Here is a 21,872-nt window from a genome sequence, read left to right on the forward strand (position 1 = left end):
CAGCCAAATTCCTCCTGAAATCCATGGAAACAATGTGCATAGCTAGAAATAGGACAGCAGTTGTCTCCAGACAAGCTTTACCTGACCCATGGTAGAAGACCAGATTTCTTTTTAAAAAAAGTCATCAGAGCTTGGATCTCTCTTCATCAACATAACATTCACTTTGGTTTAACTCCACTGAGATCCTGAATTTACTGTCCAGACTTTAAGGCAAAACCAGACCGTGTGGGCATCCTTTGCACTTGGTGACAGAGACTGTTCAGGGAGTGCTGACACATGTGGTTTTCTGCATAAAACCTATGCAGTAAAAAATGAGGCAGTTATTGAGATTTTAAGCATTTTGGTGTTATTATCTGGGAGCCCTTTTAATGGGTTTAGGGAGAAAAGGCTGAAGGCTGTTTTGCTACTGTGAGGACTTGGCTTTGTTCAATCCTAGTGTCCCTGCCCACAGCAGGGGGGATGGAACTAGATGACCCTTAAGGTCTCTTCCAACCCAAACCATCCCGTGATTCTGTGATAATCCCCAGAAAAACCCACTTGGCTACCACTGGTACACATCTGACTTTGCTTTGCTCACCTGTTGCACTGTGTGGAGAATGTAGTGCTGTTCTGATACTTACAGTTCATAAAAAACCCCCAAAAATCAACACCAGAAAAGACACCCACTTTGTTCCTTTTTTTTCTTTGAATACCTGTTTATTGAGAAGATATTACAAACTGTCAGCCCTCATCTTCCCCAAAAGCTTGGACACCCACAGTGATGGAAGATCCGGTGATGTCCAGGAAACCTACTGGTACTGGAAACAATAATTCAACTGGCAAACCTCTCACACCAGTTCTTCTTCCTGGTAAAAGTCTCTACAGTCTGACTGTGCTCAGCTAATGAAAAGGAAATAAATGCCATCCATCTGGTGAGCACTTCCTCTCACTGTCATTCTCTACTGTATCCCTACCCCTCCTCAAGCCAAAAAGAGGCTGTTTTGTTTGGCTAGTTTGGCTCAGCCTTATTGTTTCCCCAAAACATGGTTTCCCAGCCCTGCAGAGAGATTTCTACCCAGCATACGGCCCAGATCCATTTTTCGAACAATGGTGTTCCTTAGTTTCCCTTGGAACATCCTAAACTTGTTGTTTTCCCCTGTATGTCAGCCTTTTCTCTCCCAAAAAAGAAACTTCACCAGATCAGAGGGATTTGAGGGGAAACTTCATAGGAACCAGCTTATCCACAGTTTACAGGTGAGGGGACTGAGGTAGGCTTGCTTCTTGGACTCTGTGTACTACAGCAACATGAGGAACCCCAATATGTGTCTTTGCTTGCCAGGTGGCCACATAGAAGCGTTGCAGAGAAATCTGGGGGAATGGCTCAGGGAATTGTGGATTCCATCACAACTCCACTTCACCTGGGGCTTTGAAGACACAAAGATTCCTCTGACCAGGGAACACTCAAACAAACCATCAGCAGTGAGTGATAACAACTGTTGAACTGTCCATGCTTTTGAGTAGCTGCACAGTCTCCTTTGCACTGGGAAGGGAATATATCCCAACAGGAAAATCATTTTCAATTCTCTAGTCCATAAAGCCTGAAGACGTTTTCAGCTATTACCGCTACTTGGTTTGAACTTGCTAAATCATGCCCACTACAGGGATTTGGCTTAAGCCAATCTGGGAGCCCAGTTTGGGGGATTTGAGGCTTAGAACCCTGGTCTGGTTGGCAGTAGCTTCTCCCAGTGGACAAGGGTCCATCAGCCCAGGATAATCAAGGTGTGGATCAGAGATACATAAGAGAGAATAGGAGACTTGGCTCTTGCTTTAAACACTTGACTAGATGGGAGAGGTTCTCTTCATTTTTCTCAGAAACACAGTAACCTAACAAAAAGAAATCCTGCCTGGTCCTCCTGGCTACATATCATCCACACAAGATAATTTTGGCATCCACAACTTTAGCAGCACACGCACACCATGACAAAGGATGCCAAGCTCTTATCCCTCCACTTCCAAGTGCTTGGGTTCCCAGCTCTATCCCACAGCTGTGAACAAGTGATACCCTGAGGGTTGTCCTCAGAAAAGTGACAGACTACTCTTTTCCAGCTCTCCTCTGCCCCTTGACCCCGCTGAACCTTCAGGTTGACCCACCCACCCTCACACATAAGGCGAGCAGTTTGTCTCCATCTCTCCCCTTTCCCAAAGGACTTTCCCACAGGAGCAGGTATCCCACTGCTCAGCTCTCCTCTTCACTCTCCATGGGGGCCAGTGCCCTCTGTTCAGTATGGTGGGGTCCAGTCTCTGTGGTCTCCCCAAGATCTGAGCAGGGAGCAGTTCCTTCCCGCGCGTGGATCTTCTGGTGCCTCCTCAGGTACTTCTTCAGCCGGTAGCGCTTCCCACAGACCCCACACTTGTAGGCTCCCCCTCGGGAGTGGAGCAGCTGGTGTTTGATCAGGAGGCGTTTATGCGGGAAGCACTTCCCGCACTTGGTGCACTTGCAAGGCCCCATGCGGACGTGGATCGACTGGTGGCGGAAGAGGTTGGCCTTCTGGTTGAAGGTCTTCTCGCACTCTGGGCACTGGTAGGGCTCCTCCTTGGTGTGGATCCTCTGGTGCCGGACCAGGTTGGAGCGCTGGGTGAAGCTCTTCCCACACTCAGGGCACTTGAAGGGCTCGCTCACGTGGGCGCGCTGGTGCCGGACCAGCTTGCGGCTCATGCGGAAGCTCTCCCCGCACTCCCCGCACTTGTAGGGCCCCTCGCTCGTGTGGATCTTCCTGTGCCTGGTCAGGTTCGACTTCTGGTTGAAACTCTTCCCGCACTCGGGGCAGGGAAACATCCGCTCACCCTTGGGAGCTCCTTTTGCTGAGGGATCTCTCTTGGACGTGGATTTCTCCTGGTTCTCCAGCGTCCCCTCTTTGGTGGACTGGCAGTATTTCTTCTGCTTCCTCTTTGGGCTCTCCTGGTAGTTGGCCTCCACACCAGGCTCCTCTTTAATCTGGATCCTTTGGATAGCACTGAGGTTTGGCTTCTGTCCATACTGCATCTCAAAGTCAATGCTTTCCTCTGGTTCTTCCTTCACATGGAGCACATGTTTACTGGTTATAGTGACTTTCTGTTCGTGCTGCCCATCAGCATCTTCTTCCTCTTTAGGCTGTCTCCCCTGTAAAGCCAGCAGTGGAATCTTTGGATCAAAGAGCTTTCCATAGTCCGGGTTTTCTGGTGGCTCTTCCTTGGTGTAAAGTTTCTGGCAGGCTACTGCAGTAGTGCTCGCTGTGTCATCAGTGGGTGGCTCTGGCTCCTCCTTCACCTGGATTTTCCAAGGAGGGTTTTTTGGATTAGATGGGTTTCTAGGTATGCTACACCCCTGGGCTACATCTCCTTCACGAGCCATATTCTCCAACACACTCTCCTCTGACCTGAGGGCAAACTCAGGCTCCTCTTTAATCTGGATGACCCGGAGAGACACACTGTTGATGTGCCCCTTTTGCTTAGCGTGATTCCTCTGGTGGACATTGAAATACCTCTTGGTGCTCAAGCTCTTCCCACACTCCGTGCAGATGAAGGGTCCCCCCCGGAGGTGGATCTTCTGGTGAGCCACCAGCGTGGCCCTTTGCCCAAAGCACCTGCTGCACTCGGGGCATTTGAAGGGCTTCTCCCTCTTGTGGGTCTCCCTGTGGGTGGTGAGGGTGCCCTTCTTCACAAAGCTCTTCCCACACTCCGTGCAGGCAAACGGCCTCCTCTCCCTGTGGGTGCGCATGTGGATGTTGAAGTAGATCCTGGTGCTCAGTCTCTTCCCGCAGCGGGCGCAGGGGAAGGGGCCGCCCTTGGCGTGTGTCCTCTGGTGGGCAGCCAGGCACATCTCTAGGTGGAAGCAGCGCCCACACTCCCCACAGCAGAAGGGTCTCTCTCCCATGTGGATGCTCTGGTGGGTGGTGAGGTGGCCTCGGGTGCTGAAGTGCCTCCCACACTCCCCACAAGCGAACGGCTCCTTGGCCGTGTGGATCTGCTGGTGTCTCTTCAGGTTTCCCTTCTTGCTGAAGGATTTCCCACACTCCTGACACGGGTGGCTCTTTGGCACCCTGTGCTTAAAGACGTCCTTCATGGCAGCAGTGCCCCAGAACCCTGCACCCCGTGGGGCTGCTAAGCAGCTGATGGGTACAACAGAGCCACAGAGTCATGGGGATGGACTGTCTGTGGGGATACAAAAACCATCAGGACACACACATCAAAGTGTACTTGAATGGATGCACTTTATTCCCTGTAGGAAACAGGTGTATGCCATGCTGTATGCCAGCTCTGGGCCAATACAGACTGTGTGGTCTTCCTCATTCCTCATCCTTGTAGATCCAATGTTTGTAACTCCATCTCCTGCCTCCTCTCATCTGGACAGGCTTCTCTGGCATTCCTGGAAAGGCTTCTCTGGTATTCCTGGAGACTCGAATTGCCAGACTGAAAAAATAAAGGGGAAATAATTAGGTTATTATTTCTTCCCCACCTCCTGTGTTCACTGTGTCAACACAACGGGTGACACCTTGGTGGCTGCAGGAAAGACCGAATCTGAGATCTGTGAAGCCACAGGCTGGACACGAGCAGAGAGGGCAGGAACAGGATGATTTCCCCTGGCAATGGGGCATCTGTGATGCACTGACTGCTGTAATGACACAGAGGTTTTGGCTCTTTTATTGCTGCACTAGTGATTTACTCTTTGAACAGCCCTCTGTCCTTTGACCAAGGAGAAATGTAAGTTAGTAAGTTAATTAAGTAATGCACTTTGCATTTCAATTAGACTCATTTTTGGGGAGTGACTCTGCAGCAACTTAAATCCCTTGAACTTAGAAGAAAACCCAAACGTGGCATCACTTGCAAAACTGGGGTGTCCTGCTTTGGGCTGGCAGATCTCCATGCACAGGGGAGGACAAGTCAGTGGTGTCCTATGTGGGCAGCTGGAGAAGGGAGACACGGAAAGCTAAAAGGCCTTTGTCCTCTTCAAGAGGGTTCAACTGGCAGAAGGGTCTTGATCCTAAGTATTTCCATTAGAAAAAAATAAATACATCAGGGCCAAGAGAGATGTGAGCAACATCTCCTATCAGGAGTGTGAATTGCAGCAGGGAGAGGAGCCAGAAAGGCTGAGGGGAGGAAGGCAGCGGTGCTGGAGATGCCTGTCAACAAGAGCACGTGTGGCTGGGCAGGATTTCACTGATGGTACTGATGGCTGAAGGTGAGGCTGCCAAAATCTCCAGTTATGGGGCAGGAGGCCAGCAAGGAAACATGTTGCCAATGTCACCTCATCCCTGGAGGTCTGGGATGCTGTGGCTGAGAAGATGAGTCGCTGGGGAGCTTGTCACTGAAGTGCAGGGGTGGGGAGGGAGGATGGCACGGGTCAGGGGACAAGTGGTGGGACATGTGGAGTATAAACATCCAGGCACAACTGTGGTGCAGAGTTTGCAGCTACGTGGTCCTCAGAAGAGAGGGGTCAGAGTGGTAAATGAAGAGTTCAATTATAATGGGGAAAATTATTTCAGATTTAGTCACGTTTCCCCTTCCAGCTGATCCATCTGGATCCCCACTGTTGCTGGTAACAGCCAAGACCAAAACACAATGTTCCTCCTGTCCGAGTTGAGTTCTCCATGATGGTAATGGTACAGAGGAACCACAGGAAAACAAAATCAATGATGATAATAATGATAATGATGATGATGCTGATAATACAACAAAAAAAAATCAACTACCTGGAAAGTTATACTGAACCAGGAGAGACAAAACACACCCCCTTGGAGCAGAAGCAGGAACTGGGTTTAGCATTCGCTGTTGGAGGGGAGGGGCCAAGACTTCTCCATAGAGGAGGGAGCAGCTGTGTGACACTACAACAGGTTTTATTTTAACGCAGACAAAGCCTCAGCAGCGGCCAGGCTGGAAATAGGACTCAGAAAAGTTCAGCATTGTATTTTTATTAAGGAAGGTCACTAACCCCCTGAGCGGGTAGTGGATTGAGCCTCTTGGCACCAAGGACCCTCCCGGGGGGTGCAGGAGACGCCAGGGGGACACGGTCGGTCGCAGATGCCGGTGGCTCCTTGCGGTGTCCGCGGCCTCTCCCCTCGCCATGGATGCTCTCGCCCGTCCCTTGCAGGCACCTCTCACCACCAGCAGCGTTTCAGTTGCCCGGATTTTTGTCAAAACCCAACAAATCCTTAAAAAAGGATAAAAGAAGAATCTCCTGCCTACTTTCTCCCTTTCGCTTCCCCCCCCCCCCCCCCCCGAGTCTGCAGATCCTACGGATCCAAATCCTCCCTTTACTTCCAGCCCCGCAAGCCCCGGGGCTCAGGGTTTGAATCAAGGGCAGAATCAGATGCCAGGGAGTTGCTTCGTCTCTCCTTTGAGCTACAGGGACGAACGAACGCCTCTTACCTGAGCGGCGCCTCAGGTTGGGGCGGGCATCTCCCTCCTCCGGGGCATCCTCGGCGGCACAACCGTGTGACCGGACTGGAAGTTGTGTCGCGGCCAGAGCCGGGCTGACCTAAAGGAAGTCTGTGGTCAGAGCAGAGAGAGCTACCGGAGGAAGGGTGAAGCCAAACAAAGCCAGAGAGCAAAGGTTGGCGGAGCAGGGAAGATGCTCTCAGGTCGGAACGCCAGGAGGGATTTCCACGCCACCGCCAAGGTGTTGGCAGGAGCGCTGGGAGGGAGCGGAGGGGAATTTCTCCCTGATGAGTCTTTCTTCTGCACCGTTGTGTTGGTGGGAAGCTGGAAGGGTCCCCGGCTTGCGCTGCCTTCTGGGAATTGTAGTTCCCCCTCTGCATCGCTGGTCCCCAACCCGCCTTCCCTGCTCTGGCCACTGGGTCAGCATCGGGACATTTCCCTCTTGCCCCAGCTGTGTGTCAGCATCGAGACATTTCCCTCTTGCCCCAGCTGAGAGTGTTCCTTTTTTTGTTGTTGTTGTGGGAAGGAAAACATCCTGAGGCACTGAAAGCATCCTTCTTCCCTCCCGGTCTGATTGTCTGGGATTTGCTCCAGGAAGTGTCAGGAGAGGAAAGATGCATTCCAGGGAGTATTTCTGTGTCTGTAGCAGTTTGCAATCCCCCTTGGAGGGGTGGCAGCCATTGAGGCTTGTGCCCATTTGCCAGCAAAGGATCCCTTTAATGCTCAGTGACAGCACAGAAGGAGTGAGTGGATTTGACAAGGGGGGACGCTGAAGCACGTGGAGTAGATTTAGCAGAGGGATGAGCACGGCCTGGGAGAAGCTGAGCCTCAGCAGGACCTCATGGGAAGCACCCAAACCTTCCTGAATCTGCATTGCACAATGAGGTTTGGAGGATCAGCAGGAAGCTCTAGCCCAGGATGCCTCCCTGTGAGGGTTTCAGGAGCATGAGAATGAGGAAAAGCTGCTTAGCATGACCCTTCCCTGGAGCAGTCACTAGGTGCTGTCTATGTCTCTGAGGCTGGACAATAACACTCATTCCTGCATGCACCAGCACCTCCAATCCTGTCCTAAATATGACACAAGGCTGCAAACATGCTGTTCTCCCTCTCTCTGACTCAGGGAAACTGATGCAGGAGATGGTGAGGTGTCTGGCTTGGATCACACAGGGAAATTTAAAGTTACAGGGTTCCTGGAGTTCAGATTTACTCTACACTCTGTACATGCCTGGGCTAAAAGTCTGCTGATGTATTTCCTACCCCAGTACAAACCAGTAGGATGAGGCAGTGGCACCAGTTTGAAGGTGCACCTACATTCCAGCTTGTATCCCAGATCAGAGAGGAAAGAAGTCATAAAAATTCAACCACCTTTACACCGGTACATGCACAGAGAAGACACATAAGCCTCATTCAGTTTGCCTTATTGAAGCTGGTCAGCTTTGAGGCACAAGTGCCACAGCAGGTCCCTGACAGACAGGAGAGATCACAGTGTAGGGCCAAAGTAGATCCCAAGTCATGTTCAGGACTCCTTAGGCAACATGCCCCACTTTCCATCCTTCCTATTTCCATAATATCTTCCCACAAATCCTGCTCGGTTCCAGTCAGCAGCCCCATCAACCAGCTCATCTGGATGTGTGGCTCCATGGAGGGGGAGAGCTTGGGGCAGGACATGGATGAGGGGCTGACATGGAGCAACTGAGAGGGGAATGTTTGTGTGACTGCTGCTGAAAGCTCTGTAGGATGGGCCAGGATCCTGCCATTCCATCTGTGTCAGTGTCCATTCATCCACTGGGGCACAATTTACCTTACTCCAAAGTGGATACCTCTACCAGGGCATTTGACTTGTGCCCTCATAGATCCTGTTTCTCTCCATTGACATCTGTATTTTCCCAGCTCATCCTCTTCTTCAAACAAACCACATCTGCCTGATGTCCCCTCAGACCCATGCCAAGTCCCAAAATCCAAGAAATGTGAGATAAAATATTCCATTATATGATCCCAAGGTTTTGCTCCTGCAATCAAAATAGACTCAGAGCACCTTATGTTCATCCCCAAAATGGCTACATGGGTAAAGTTTCAGGGCAGAGTTAGGCTGTGTCCAAAATTGGGTCTTCCTAAGCCCAATTTGGAAGTGGGGGCCCCTCCAAGCCTGAACAGTCTCAACTATCCCAGGGAAACCCACCCTGGAAGTGCAGCTGTGCCATCAGCTGCCTCTACAATGCACCACTAGATGCCAGTGAAAGCTCTTCCTGGTTCTCCTGCTTAGAAAACCTCACACTTTGGGCAATTTGCTTTGTTATATTGTGGGGGTTTTGTGTTTGGGGGTTTTTTTTGTTTGGTTGGTTGCTTGGTTGGTTTTTTTTAAGGTAGTCCCTTTTGATTCACTTTTGATCTGATAAAGTCTCCTTACAATTAGGCAATATGTATAAATATTTGTGATTGTGTTTTGTTCACCTCCTCTCTCTGTTTCTCCACTTCTCTCTCTGTTTGTCAAAGATATATTATCTATTTGCTATTATTTAAATGAGAACTATTTTCCAGTGCCTCCCCAGACCAGGATCTCACCCCCAACCTCCTTTCCTCATCCTACTTCCTATCAAACACTCCAAACCTGCCAAATCCCCAACCCACCTCATCATGACCTGATGTCCTGACATGGACAGTCATTCCAAGAAACATCCAGGTGTTGGCATGGCATATCCAAGCCCTCTCCTCCTTTGGGAGATGATTCTTCATATTGGGTCACCAAAAGGCAAGACGTAGGTCCAGCTTATCCAGCTCTGGGAAAAATAGCCTGGAGGAACAGAGCTGCACTGAGCTGGGAAGGGTATCAAGGAGCAGAAGCAATTTAGTGCAGTAGTGCCTATAACCAGCTTGCAGATGTTTGGTGTTTAGTGGGAAGGTGAAATGAATGAAACTAGAAAAGAAACCCTACATGGGGAAAGGGTAAAAATTAAACAAATCTCACAGCCCTGTGTAACATTAATCTCTGTGCTGTACTTCCCTGGTGTAGAGATCAGTATAGGACTGAAATGATCTCACATTCTGTCTTACAGTGCCTGGAGTTCTGCACTTTGCCAAAAATAATCTGTCCCATGTTACCCTCTTGCATTTTTGCAGGGTCTAAGCCTTTGAGCAGCCTCCAGGCTTTGCACACACTATTATTTTCACCTGGCTGGGCAAGCTCCAAGTGGCTTGGACTGTCTCTTGGGCACTCAGAGTGAGCACAAAGCTCAGCAGCTACCCAGACTTCAGAAGGAGTGTGTGTTTGTGCTGGGCACAGCCACCCTCTCATGGCAGAGGACACCCAGGGTCAGGAGCACCTTCCCCTTTGGGCATGTTGTGTGTTGGTGCAGATTTCTCCTCCAGCACCTGGTGCACCTCTCACTCTTCTGAGTGCCTGATGCTGGCTGCCATTGGAGACAAGATGTTAGACTTGATGGGGTAAAGAGCTGATCCAGATTGGCAGTGTCTGTGTTGCTTTTTCAGACAAACCCAACTCTATGTTTGACCAGCCAACTGTATCCGACAGGGCTGCAGAGGAGAAGTGAGAACTAAATTTAAGCCAAGCTGTCACATGCTCCAGTGCTTGATTAATTATTCAGTGAAATAAAAATGGAATTTGGCAAAATAAAGGAGAAAGGGTAAGTGAAATTTTCACTCCACTTTAGCAGGAAATATTGATGCGGGTTTTATTAAAGATGCCACAGTTAATCACGTCAGAAGGCTTGAGGGTGGGAGGTGGGTTGTTGTGCTGGGCACACACAATGCAGGAGGGAGGGACAACTCAGTGTGGAGAGATAAGGCAGCAGGGAGCCCAGTTATTTGTTCAGGTGAGTCCGTGATTGTTCCTGAGATTTGCAAACATGATAGGTGCCAGCTGAGGCTGAGGGAGCCCCTCACTGCCTTGTTACACTACAGATTGTTTTTATTAATTTAGGAAACAGCTCTCACAGCAAGGCAAATGTGATACAAGAGAATAAAGTGTTCAAAATGACAACTCATTTTCTATGCTATTCCAGACTCCCCGCTTTTCTTTAATTGCTTTCGAGCTTCTGATTAGCAAGGAAAATTTTTTAATTTTTTGGCCCACATCTCCTACAGCTTCATTGTGCAGCCCAAGCCCACAGTTTTCCCTCCTGCTGCCATGAAAACAGCTGCAGTGTCTGTGGCTTCTTCCATATCCACCACATTCATCTGATAAGAGCTTGAAATGAAAAAGTGGTTTAAGCACAAATGGCCTCAGCACTGATTTCAACCTGGACAGATCAGAATGACCCGTCTGCCTTTCTGTGCTACCAGTAAAGGGTGTTTTGTTCCTGAAGGGTCAGTTGTTTGGGTTTGTTTTCCTGGGGAGAGCTGCAGTCAGGGCAGGTGACTCCCTCCCCCTCTGTCAGGAAGGAAAAGGAAGGATTATGACTGTGATACCCCCAAGTCAGAAAGCCCTCCTTGCCTTATTCACCCAGCCTCGAGTGCTGTCACCATTGTGGGAAGGATCAAACATCTCCAAGTCTTACAAGTGGTGAGCAGGAAACTGGGATGTTACAAGGACTGTGGTACCTGTCCCTGCAGCCATTATCCTTTCATCCCCTGAGTCCTGCTCTCTTTGCTCTGGTTGCAACTTTCTTTCCCAAAACAACAATCCTGTTATAAGACAACATAAAAAAACCCCCAAAACCAATTAGTAATGTCTAAATGACACACTCAAGGTTGAACAGCACATCAGTAGCAGAGCAACCTCTCGGAAGTTGGTGTGAGGCAGCACAGCTCTGCTGTGTAACAGTAGCTTTTGCAGTGCCTTTCTAACACAACAGCTGTTGGCCAATTCTCTTGCTCTCCTGGCTTCATCCTTCCTCCTCAACAAACCCTGTAGGTCCTCCCTGCCAGCAATCATGTGCAATGAAGTTGTAGCTGCTCAAATAGTGAGTGCTACTTGTATTCTGACGTGTTTCAGTCCCCACATCCCACTGAGAGGGAATCAAAGAGGTATCCCTGGGACTGGTAGGTGTCTTCCTAGTCCACATTATAAAAGTGGGGTCTAGTCATGAACCTGGCCTGTGCTGGTGCCTCAGTTTCCCTGCCTGGAGGGAACTGGCATTTCCAAGAAAGGGAAGCCTTTCCTTTCAAATCCCTGCAGCAGAGGTAGGCTCCCTGGTAGTGAGAGAAGCTTATATCCAGTGGAGGAATTTCAAGGCCATGAATCATCTCTCTAATTTAGACATCTGCCTTAGGCTGAGATGAATCACACCCCAGGCCACCCTGACTTGGTTTCTGCATGCTACCTGGGAAGCCTGGCTCAGGCAGCCCTACACATATTGCCAAATAAATCCTGCTGACAGGAGGTCCCTGAAGGACCAAACCCTGATGTGCTGGCTCCCCTCTTCCCCTGACTCTTGCCAACCCCACTCCTCTCTGGGATTTGTCAATGGAGACTAAAGAAAAGAGGCAGGTGTGGATTTCCTCACCAGGAGGCCAAGGAGGTGTTGTGTCTCCTCTGACCTGCCCTGTCACAGGGTGTAGGGCTCTGGGGAAGCCCAGTGTGCCCCACTGCAAACAACCCTGAGAACAGCTGTGGGAAAGCTGCTGATAAATGTGTAACTAAATGCCCAGGGCTGCCCTGTGTGATGGTGATGAAAGAGAGTTGAATCTTTGTGCACATTCCACACAAACACCCCCTATTCTCCCTTTCCACACTCTCCGATGGCCAAGGTGGTTTGTCCTAAGATAAGAACACTTTGGCTTTAAATGGAAAGTGAGTAAGTTTAGATCAGATTTTAGGAAGAAATTCTTCACTGTGAGGGTGATGAGGCCCTGGCACAGGTTGCCCAGAGAAGCTGTTGCTGCCCCATCCCTGGAAGTGTCCAAGGCCAGGTTGGACAGGGCTTGGAGCAACCTGGGCTAGTGGAAGGTGTCCCTGCCCATGGCAGGGGGGTGGAACAAGATGATCCTTGAAGTCCCAACCCAAACTGTTCTATGATGCTATGAACGGCAAGTGAATATTGAAGAAGGAGCTGTCTGGCTGCTCCTATAAATAATGCATTCCAGAAATGGAGAAACTGAAGTTTTTGTGGTTGAGTATTTATAAAGTCTACAAGACTTAATAAGGATAATGAAGTCATTTTTGGAGGGTAGAAACACTCATGTTTTCAAAGTGATTTTATCTATCTACAGAGGACCAACAAGCTGGTGAAGAAAATAAACCAAGCAAAATACTCACAGTTTAAAAGTGGTTTTATCCATCTACAGAGGACCAACTGACTGGCAAAGAGAAAAATCTAAGCAAGACCTTACATCAGCTTTTGTGACTTCCTCAGAGACCTAGTGAGTAGTTCACAAATTTATCTCTTTCAAATCATGTGAAAAGCCAGAGGAATTGAAGTCTTCATCCATCAGACTTTACTTTCATGTTTAGGGTGAACTTTTAGCCAACAGCTGGAAAGCCCTATGGATTTCAGCCAAGAAGCCTTAAAACTGGTTGATGAAGAAATGGGGTGGAAGTCCTTCCAGCATGACATGGAAACCAAATGTTTTAGGAAAAATGTCTGTCAGCCCTTCAGCTCCAGGATATTTAGGATCAGTAACTCTTGTGCTCCTGGTGATTCAGTCATCACCCTGAAAGGAGACACCCAGAGCATTACTGGTACTTCTGCATCCTCAAGGCTTCACCTCATGAGACATTCAGCAAAGATGGCAGCTGTTTATAAATATTTTGTCAGCTGTTTATAAATATTTAGCATCTTGCCCAGGTGAGGGGTCATGGTGAAGGTGCCCACGTTTCCAGAGCACAGGTGTTGGCAGTGTGAGCTTACAGCAGTCATGGGGATTTGCTGGGTGCCTGCTCAGGGGAGAAGAAACTATTGATATTTAAAGGTTTGTCTTGTTTTCTTACGCTTCTTCTAGAGGTGGAGAAAATGAGTGGCATCCTGGTTCTTGTATTTTATATGCTGCTTCAAAGGAGAGGATGCTTTAAAGGACACAAAAGAGGGTTGAGAATGAAAAAAAGCCCCATTTTCCTTGTTATCTGCTCAGTGTGGGCTGTGATGTGCTGTCAGGCAGCTGTAGCTCTGCATGACATTAGAAACACCTTCACTCATCTCTCATGCTCTCCCATTTTATTTGGAGCAAGCCAAGTCCTTTATTTGAAGCAAAACCTAGAGCAAGCACTGGCTTTCAAAATTAACAAATGCTGACATTCAACACTAATCTTTTGCAACAGCAGAGTAGATGTGAGAACAGCCCAAGTAGCTTTGCTCTTTGAATGGGTGATTTCATTCGCTGTGCAATTAATTTGAAGCTCTTGAAATCAGCTCGTTTGTAACCACCAGAGTAGGGCAGGAGAGCTGTTATCATCCAGCAACAGTGAGAGAAATAAATGGGGTTTATTTGTCTGCAGAATAATCAATACATCTTGAATCCTGGGTTCAGTTTTGGGCCCCTCACTGAAAGAAAGACATTGAGGGGCTGGAGTGGCTCCAGAGAAGGGAACAGAGCTGGTGAAGGGTCTGGAGCACAAATCTGATGAGGAGCTGCTGAGGGAGCTGGGTGGGCTCAGCCTGGAGAAAAGGAGGCTTGAAGGGGACCTTATTGCTCTCTACAGCTCGCCGAGAAGAGGGTGTAGCCAGGCAGGGGTTGATCTCTTCTTCCAGGTAACAAGTCATAGGACAAGAGGAAACAGCCCTAATTTCTGCCTGGGGAGGTTTAAATCGGATATTTTGGAAAATTTCAGCACTAAAAGGGTGGTCAGGCATTGGAACAGGCTGCCCAGGGCAGTAGTGGAATCACTGTCCCTGCAAGGGTTCAAAAAACACGTGGGTATGGCACCTGGGGACATGGTTTAGTGGTGGACTTGGCAGCGCTGGGTTAATGGTTGGACTAGATCTTAGAGGTCTTTTCCAACCTTAATGATACCAAGATTCCATGATAAAGACATGGATCAACGGCTCAGTGTCCAACCAGCAGCCAGTGACGAGCAGAGTGTCACCCCAAGTGTCACCACCAAGTCCCACATTGTCCAGCATGTTCCTGATCTCCAGCTAAGAGCAGGAACAGCTGCCCAGTGAGGTAGTGCCGTGTCCATCCCTGCAGATTGTCAGTGCCCAGATGGATAAAGCCCTGAGCAACCTTCTCTGCCCTCAGACCTCTTGAGATCCCCTTCAGCCTGAACTACCTTGTGATCCTAAGGTCCTGAGATGCAGCCAATATCAGCATTAGGCTCAGAAAATCACCAGTTGACAGAAAATTAAGGGAAGTACTGGGAATATTTCTTCCCCCTCAATAAAGAGAAGCCCTGTGGAGCAGTGGTGCACCTGAGCACATCACTGCTACCTGGTCTGTCTCACTTCACTGGGAACCTGGTACTGCTCTGGGTTGAGACGAGGATTCAGAGCAAGACTTGTTTTCTTACCTCTTCTTTTATTTCCCTCTTAGGCCATATATAGATTTAGTTTGTGTGTGAATATATAAAACCCTGGGGTGTCCATGGTGATATCAAATTCTTCTCCAGGAAAGCTGAATGGAGTTCAACAGATAGTTTATTTCTGTATTTAAAAGGATTTCACAGAATCACACACTTGTTGAGGTTGGAAGGGGGATGATCTCTGGAGGTTATCTGGTCCAACCCCCCTGTCAAGCAAGGCCACCTAGAGCTGGTTGTTCATGGCCACGTCCAGATGACTTGAATACCTCCAATTTCTACAGTTGTTAGTCTAAAAAAATTGCTTTTACACTCTGAGTTGTCCCAGCTTTAAAAAGAGAATGGATGCTCTTCAGCTTCTGCATTCTGGGCTCCACAGAGAGCTGCTCCAGCTCCCTGAGTGATACAGGTGGTAACCATGTGACAATAAGTCTCATTTAACTGGAACCGAAGCTCTCACCTCCTGCTCTGTGGACTGGGCTGAGTTAGCAGGTTTTGCCGCAGAACTCAAACCACGAGGACTTTCCACACAAGCACAACGCCCCTGTTGAAAGCTCAATCCCCTGTTGTTACTCCAGGGCTCCTTCTGTGCACAGGGAAGCTGCCTCTGCCCTCCCCGCCCGTGTAGGGGAACTGCCGCGGTTATATAAACACGGGCTGAGTCCCTGGAGAGCAAAAGTGCTGTCAGCAAATCAGTGGATGGCTCTCCTGTTGAAAGGAGCAGATGGTGCTTATTAACGGCATGAGCACCATGAAAGAAACCTTTGAAGTGCCAGGGCTTTGTTGTTCTGCCGTTGAAGTCAATGGAACTTTAATGCCGTGGCGTCCTCTGGAGTGGAACCAGACTCTCCCCACTGATCTTGAAGAATATACTCAGGCAGCAGAGAGACACTTATCTTCCAGTCCTCTAAATTTGCTTAGGTCAGAGCTTTTCTGCCGTGGTGTTTTGTGGGGGTGTCTGTGCTGTGTTTCAAGTAGCCTCCACTTGCATGAGTGCCCTGTGAAGCACCAGCCCCAGGCTGAGCCCTGACTCAGGGTTGTGGGGTGTGATCCTTGAGCAGGTGTCTGCTCAGCCTCCAGCCCCAGAAATGCAGATATTTCTCTTCCTGCCTGGCCCTGAGATTCCCCGTCCCTGAAAGGGTTCAAGGCCAGGTTGGACAGGGCCTGGAGCAACCTGGTCTAGTGGAAGGTGTCCCTGCCCATTGGAACAAGATGAGCTTTAAGGTGCCTCCCAACTCAAATCGTTCTATGATTTTATAATTCCATGACTCAGCCCCTGGAGTCAGCACAGCACGAGCTGAACCTGCCTGTGGTTGTGTCATCCTTGCACCCATGTCTGATCTGATGGCACAGGACAGTGGCACAGGAGGGAAAGGTCCTGCTGTCACACAGACCAGAGCTGCTGCATGTGGAGGAGCCCTCAGTCACCCCAGCCCTGCAGATCACTGGAAAAACATCCCAATGCACTTGTCCTGTTCTCAGCCATTCTTAGGCATCTCTATATGCACTATCATAGTGGTGGCTCTACAGACCAGCTCTCAGCCAGCTTTGGATCCTTCATGAAGCCCGTGCAGGGCTGTCCTGCTCTTGCTGCTCCCTGGCAGAGAGTTGGGAAAGGAAGGGCAGTGTCAGTGTCTCCAGTTTTTCACCAGTGGGGAAAGCAAAGTGGAGAACAACTTTCCTCCGTGTTTTAAAGCACTAATACACTGCTGGAAATTAGACCCAACTTTCCATCCACTTTCCTAGATGTATGTAGGGGGAAAGACAGGACACAAAGATTATAGTGCTTTTATCCCTCTCAGAATGATTTTAAAAGAGTTTTATATTGTTGCTGGTGGCCAGTTCTTTCTGAAAGGCTAAACAGAGATCAGTGACTCATCCTGGCCAGGAGCATCCCTCTCTTCTGTGTTACTTTAGCATAATCCTGCAGAGGAAGCAGTGGAACTGCATTTCTTTTGCCTGCAGGTTTTTGCATGAAGACAGCTTTATCCAAATGAGCCAATCTTTAAGTCTTTCTTGTATGAAATAAAGTACTCACGTTATTCTGGGACGTCTAACACCTGCTTAAAAACCTCCAGGGATGGAGAAGCTTCAGCTTCACCAGTCAATAAATCCCAGTGTTTCTTCCAGGAGGAAGCAGAATTTCTGTCACAGTCTTTCTAATGCTTGGTAATGAGCTCCTGACGCCTCCCTTTGTGAGGGAGGCTGGATTGTGTCTATTTAGTAGAGCGTGTTTCGCTGTGCTTTTGCAAAGTGGAAACATGGTGTTTCTGAAACAAATGGGGCTGTTTATCCAACAGCAATCCACAGAGGTGGCACAATCCCAGCCATGTGCTTGTAGATTATTTCCAAGTTACAACTCCATATTCCTCCTTCTCGCTGCCTTGGCTGCTCCTTCCAGCTCTGCTGCATCTTGCTATGGAGCAGATCCTGATAACTCTGGGATACAAAGCACAGTGAGCAGCACACTGGGATACAGCTCTGAGCTAACTTCAGGTTTTTGAGGCAGTTTTGCTCATTAAGGTCCTTCAGTCAATAAATGATATAATGACTTATCCCACCCCATGAAAAAAGTGATGAAGATGTCCTCTATGCCATCATTTTTCTCTGCTCTGAATGTACAGGGACTCTGGACACCTGCCTTAGATTAGACACCCAGACCACCAAAGGGAGGTGAGATGAAGTCCTACCCTTGGTCTGCAAAGGGTCTCGTTGATGTTTGTGGGACTGATGTGGAAAGATAGTGAGGCCTTGGCTCGGTGGATTAAACATAAATATTTCATGTGTTCTGAGATGCTCTGCCGCAGAAGCTTCCAGCTTTTGCTCCAGGGAAGCACAAGTCCCTAAAGACTCTGTCTCAAGTCTCTCTTCCCTGTGTGGGTATCCTGAATGCCTCAAAGCTGTGCAAAAGGCAACAGAAACCTACATTTAAGCGCCTAACTTGAATATTCTTTGATATGAGAGCGAGTGTTCGAGGTGTGCTTATAGAAAACGCAGCCAATTACTTCCATGTGACCCCAAAGGTCCCCACAGATTGTTATTTTCACAGGGACACTCAGGAGGCCACTCTGCTACTGATGGAGGTGCAGAAGAGAGCATTTTCCTGGGGAATCACTGGATGACCCAAAGGAGGACATTTATTCTGGAAAGCTGTTTCTTTCAATAACTTGCAGGCTTTGACCTCCTTTTTTTTTTTTTTTTTTTTTTTTTTTTTTGAGAAAAACAACAGTCAGAAATAAAATACTTGCCAGGATTTAGGATTCTCAGTATATTTTTATCAGTAGAGGGAGAATTTTTTTTTTTCCAAGCAAAGATAACAGGACCTGTGAAATCTGTCAGATTGGAGCTCATGTCAACTGCTCCTTAGAGATGCTGGTTGAACAGGCTGAACTTTAAACGTTAAAGTTAAAACTCTTTCTAAAATAATGAAATCTGTTAAAAAGGATTAAAAAAAAAAAGGTTTGCTGTGCTTTATCTTTTTCTTTCAAAGAAACTTGAGATTCCCCGCAATAATATGATTTCAAGCAGTGTAACAGTGAGTGAAACGGAGTGACTGAGGTTCTCAGGAACATCAGAAGTGTTTGGTCACACTGCAAAGAGGAATTAAATGGTCAATACAGTGAGAAAAATCAGGATTGTAGTAAAATAAAACCAATATATAGGAAGCAACTGTCCATCCTAACAAAGCATATGAGTTAATCACTGTAGAGTCCTTTGTTGCCAAAAGGGAAAATAATCTCTTTCCCACCATGATTCATCTGTCCCGTTTTGGCTCATGTCTGAGCTGTGCCTCAGGACCCTCTGACCAAATTTCACTAGATCTCTGCTGGTTTCAGAGGGTCTGAAGGTGCTTAACTCACAAGGAGGCAGACACTGTCCAGGTATTTCCTTTGAACTGAATATTCCTCCCTCCGGCTGTCCCGGCCTTTGTGAATTGAAAGATTTTCACAGAACATGTCTCTGTTCCTGCATTTGCAGGTCTCATTTGACCACAACAACTGCCTCCTGTTTCTTCAGTCGACCCACAGTAATTACAGGAAGGTGGGAGCAGAACATGGTCTTGCGAATTCTACTTTTCCTGCGTTGTCTTGGAATTCATTCATTCGCATACTAACACTGAGCAACGAAAGTCATGTCCCACGGTAATGAGTATGTTTGTAAGCTGACAGGGAGAAAAATGATGGCAATTAGTAGGGTGACAACACAGGGAGGAGTGTGCAGTGCTAATCTTTCCAGAGGAGCTGTTCTGGTTGTCTGTGTTTGTTTGCTGATGACCAGGAAATGTAAAGATTTTCCCCATTCTTTTCAGCGTCTGCTGAGGAGATGTGTGATCAAAGGGAGGTTTTAGTAGCAAAAGGCTGTGCAAAACACATTTTCCACGGTATTAAAAAATGAAGAAGCTCCCAAATATGTGACATCTCAGCTCTTCTGTGTTGTTTCATTCCATCTGGCCTCCTTCACATACCTAAGGTACTCTCAGAAAGATCCCTATTCAGTTCCACCCCTCTCATTCTAAACAGCATATGCCAGCCAGTTTGTATGAGAAAAGGCTGCTTGTTAAATTTTGTGGGTTCATGATCCACTCTCCAAAAAGGTGATGATCACAGCTGACATGCTCAACATCACACAACCCACCAGGAACAACGACTTCCTAATTAGTGACAGGCAGCACATACACTGACATCTCCTCTGATCCCAGCTGGGAATAGCACAAACTGGCTCCTGGAAAGGTGGCACAGCTGAGCTGATGGTGCAAATATTATTGTTTACAGGCTGCCTGAGCTCAAAGGAAACAAATCTTCAGAAACCTCCAAGAAAATTTCTCAGCTCTACTGACATCATTTCTGCCATGAGGGGGAAGCTTTTTAAGAAAAAAAACATAGAATCATAGAATCGTTAAGGCTGGAAAAGACCTCTAAGGTCAAGTCCAACCTCTAATCCAGCAGTGCCAAGTCCACCAGTAAACCATGTCCCCATGTGCCACATCCGTACACTGGATGAACATGTCCAGGGATGGTGATTCCACTACTTCCCTTCCCATTCCTGTACTCTTTCCAAGCTCTTCTCCTGCCTTCTTAGAGCCCTCTAAAGGCAGTGTGACAGGTAAGGCCCATTCACAGGAAGCTTTGCCTGTAGTAACTCCAGTTCAGTAGGGCAACTTCTGGAGTATCAGTCTGTGTCCTTGCACTGGGTATCGAAGACTGGATATTGGAATCTCCTGCCAGTGTCCAGTTTTAGGGGCTGTTGGGAGCCTCTGGAACCTGATCTGGAGCAGCCCAGCAGTGCCAGCCCTGCATGACTGATGCCAAGTAGTAGCAATGTTGTGTCTCCTTCTCGGAAGGGTCCTGACCTTGCAACCCTGTCTTGCTTACTGGGAACTTTGCCTGTGTTTCAGAGGGGATGAGAAGGAGCCATGAAACAGCTGAATAACTGATCCTCTGTCCAGTTGGGAGCTGTTCTGCTGTGCCAGAACCATCCTTCTGGAAGGTACTTCTATATGATTGTCCTGTGAGTGTCTGATGGGAGACTGAGACTTAGAAAAGTCGCAGCATTGTTCAAGCAAAAATCTGAAGTCCACCAACCAGGAGATGACAATGTCATAGCCAGCTTTGTGTTACATGATGCAGGGAAGGAGGTATCACCAAGATATATTTTCCTAGGCAACCAGTAATGTGGGAAGGCTTGTCTTTAGACTTATCTTAAGACTGGGTCTTAATTACCAAAGCAGTGGGATCAGGTATGCACAGTGTGTCGTGGTAAACACAAACAGGATGCTCCAGATTCATCAGCCTTGTGTCTGAATTATGCTCTGATACTTGTCACTCTTTGCTTTAATGCAGCCATGCAGAGGAGAAAGTCATTTGATCTGTGCAGACAGCACAGTGTAGCCAGCAGGGATCCATTATTTTCTCTGCTGCTCATTGGAAATTAGCAGTAATTGACGGTCATTAGCTGAGAAGTGCCTCTAATCAGTCAACTCTTTATCAAGTTTAACATTCATTCATTCATTCTAGAAATTATAGTCAACCCATCTGCCTTGCCATTGCCCATGGCAGTTGAATAAATCATAGAAAGACATCAGCTTCAACCCCTCTCCTGAAAAATCAAACCTACACCATCAGCTATTCTTTTTTTTCTCCAGTAATCCCCGGGACTCCACGGGTTCAGTCTCGAGATTTCCTGCAAGACCCTGCCAAAATCCTGCTTCAGAATTGTCCCCTTTGAATGCCTGTGAGAAGTGCTCAAACTTAACCATTTGATCTGCAAATTTAACAGATGCATTTGTAATTAATTTGCATCAGGAAATCACCATTCTTTAGAATTTTGCCACTGTTTAAGTCCAAAAATCTCAAAAGGAGCAGCCGAATTCCCAAAACATGAGTTACTTTTACCATGCAATACAGGAGGGGGAAGCACGAAATGCACACCTTTCCTCTTGAAAGTCACTTGTGGGATTTTGATGTTGTGATGAGACAGAAAAACGTTCACTTTGGCAGGTTTTGTCTATGAGATCCCCAGAGAGGGAACACAACAGGAGCCAATTGACAACTTCAGCAGGTTGCCAGGTTGTGTCTGTCCTGGCAATGATGTTTGCAGAGGGGATCAATCATTCCAGCTCACAAACATACAGAAAGAGTGGAAAAAGGAATCGAATTAGATATTTGAAAGAGTGAATTACAGGGGTATTTACTGTTGTGTGCAGTTGTAAGAGCCTTCAGCCAAAAGTTTATGTGCTGTTCTCTTCAGCCAACAGCCCAATTTTTAATCAATATTAGAAGATGTTATTTAGTGTGGTGACTTGTTGTGGATCTGTTTCATTTGGGAAACTATTTTTTCTGATTCAGAAAAAAAAAGAGGCATAGTTAATATAAATTTAGAATTAGTTGCTTAAAGGGAAAGTTGAGGTAACACTCGCATAGGAGGATGGAAAAACGTTAACCAGATACTTTCAGAGAAAATTCTAGTATTTTGCATTCAAATATCCCAGTTCAAGGGGTGGATCACTGAAGAAATTTTGACAGGACTGAGGAGCCTAAATGAGATGTCAGGATGGGAATGAAACATTTAC

General features: G+C 47.7%; 1 protein-coding gene across 1 annotated transcript; it reads right to left on the reverse strand.

Annotated features, from left to right (window-relative positions):
- Positions 1-699: 699 nt before the first annotated feature.
- LOC113955326 (zinc finger protein 570-like) lies at positions 700-6,704 on the reverse strand. Its single transcript, XM_027660662.1, has 2 exons — positions 6,385-6,704; positions 700-4,428 (listed from the first exon to the last, which is right to left on the reverse strand). Exon 2 carries the CDS (start codon positions 4,079-4,081, stop codon positions 2,216-2,218), a length of 1,866 nt encoding a protein of 621 aa, XP_027516463.1. The 5' UTR covers positions 4,082-4,428; positions 6,385-6,704; the 3' UTR covers positions 700-2,215.
- Positions 6,705-21,872: the final 15,168 nt, after the last annotated feature.

This window comes from Corapipo altera, unplaced genomic scaffold, assembly GCF_003945725.1.
Source record: "Corapipo altera isolate COAL_440 unplaced genomic scaffold, ASM394572v1 126, whole genome shotgun sequence".
NCBI classification, from domain to species: Eukaryota; Metazoa; Chordata; class Aves; order Passeriformes; family Pipridae; genus Corapipo; species Corapipo altera.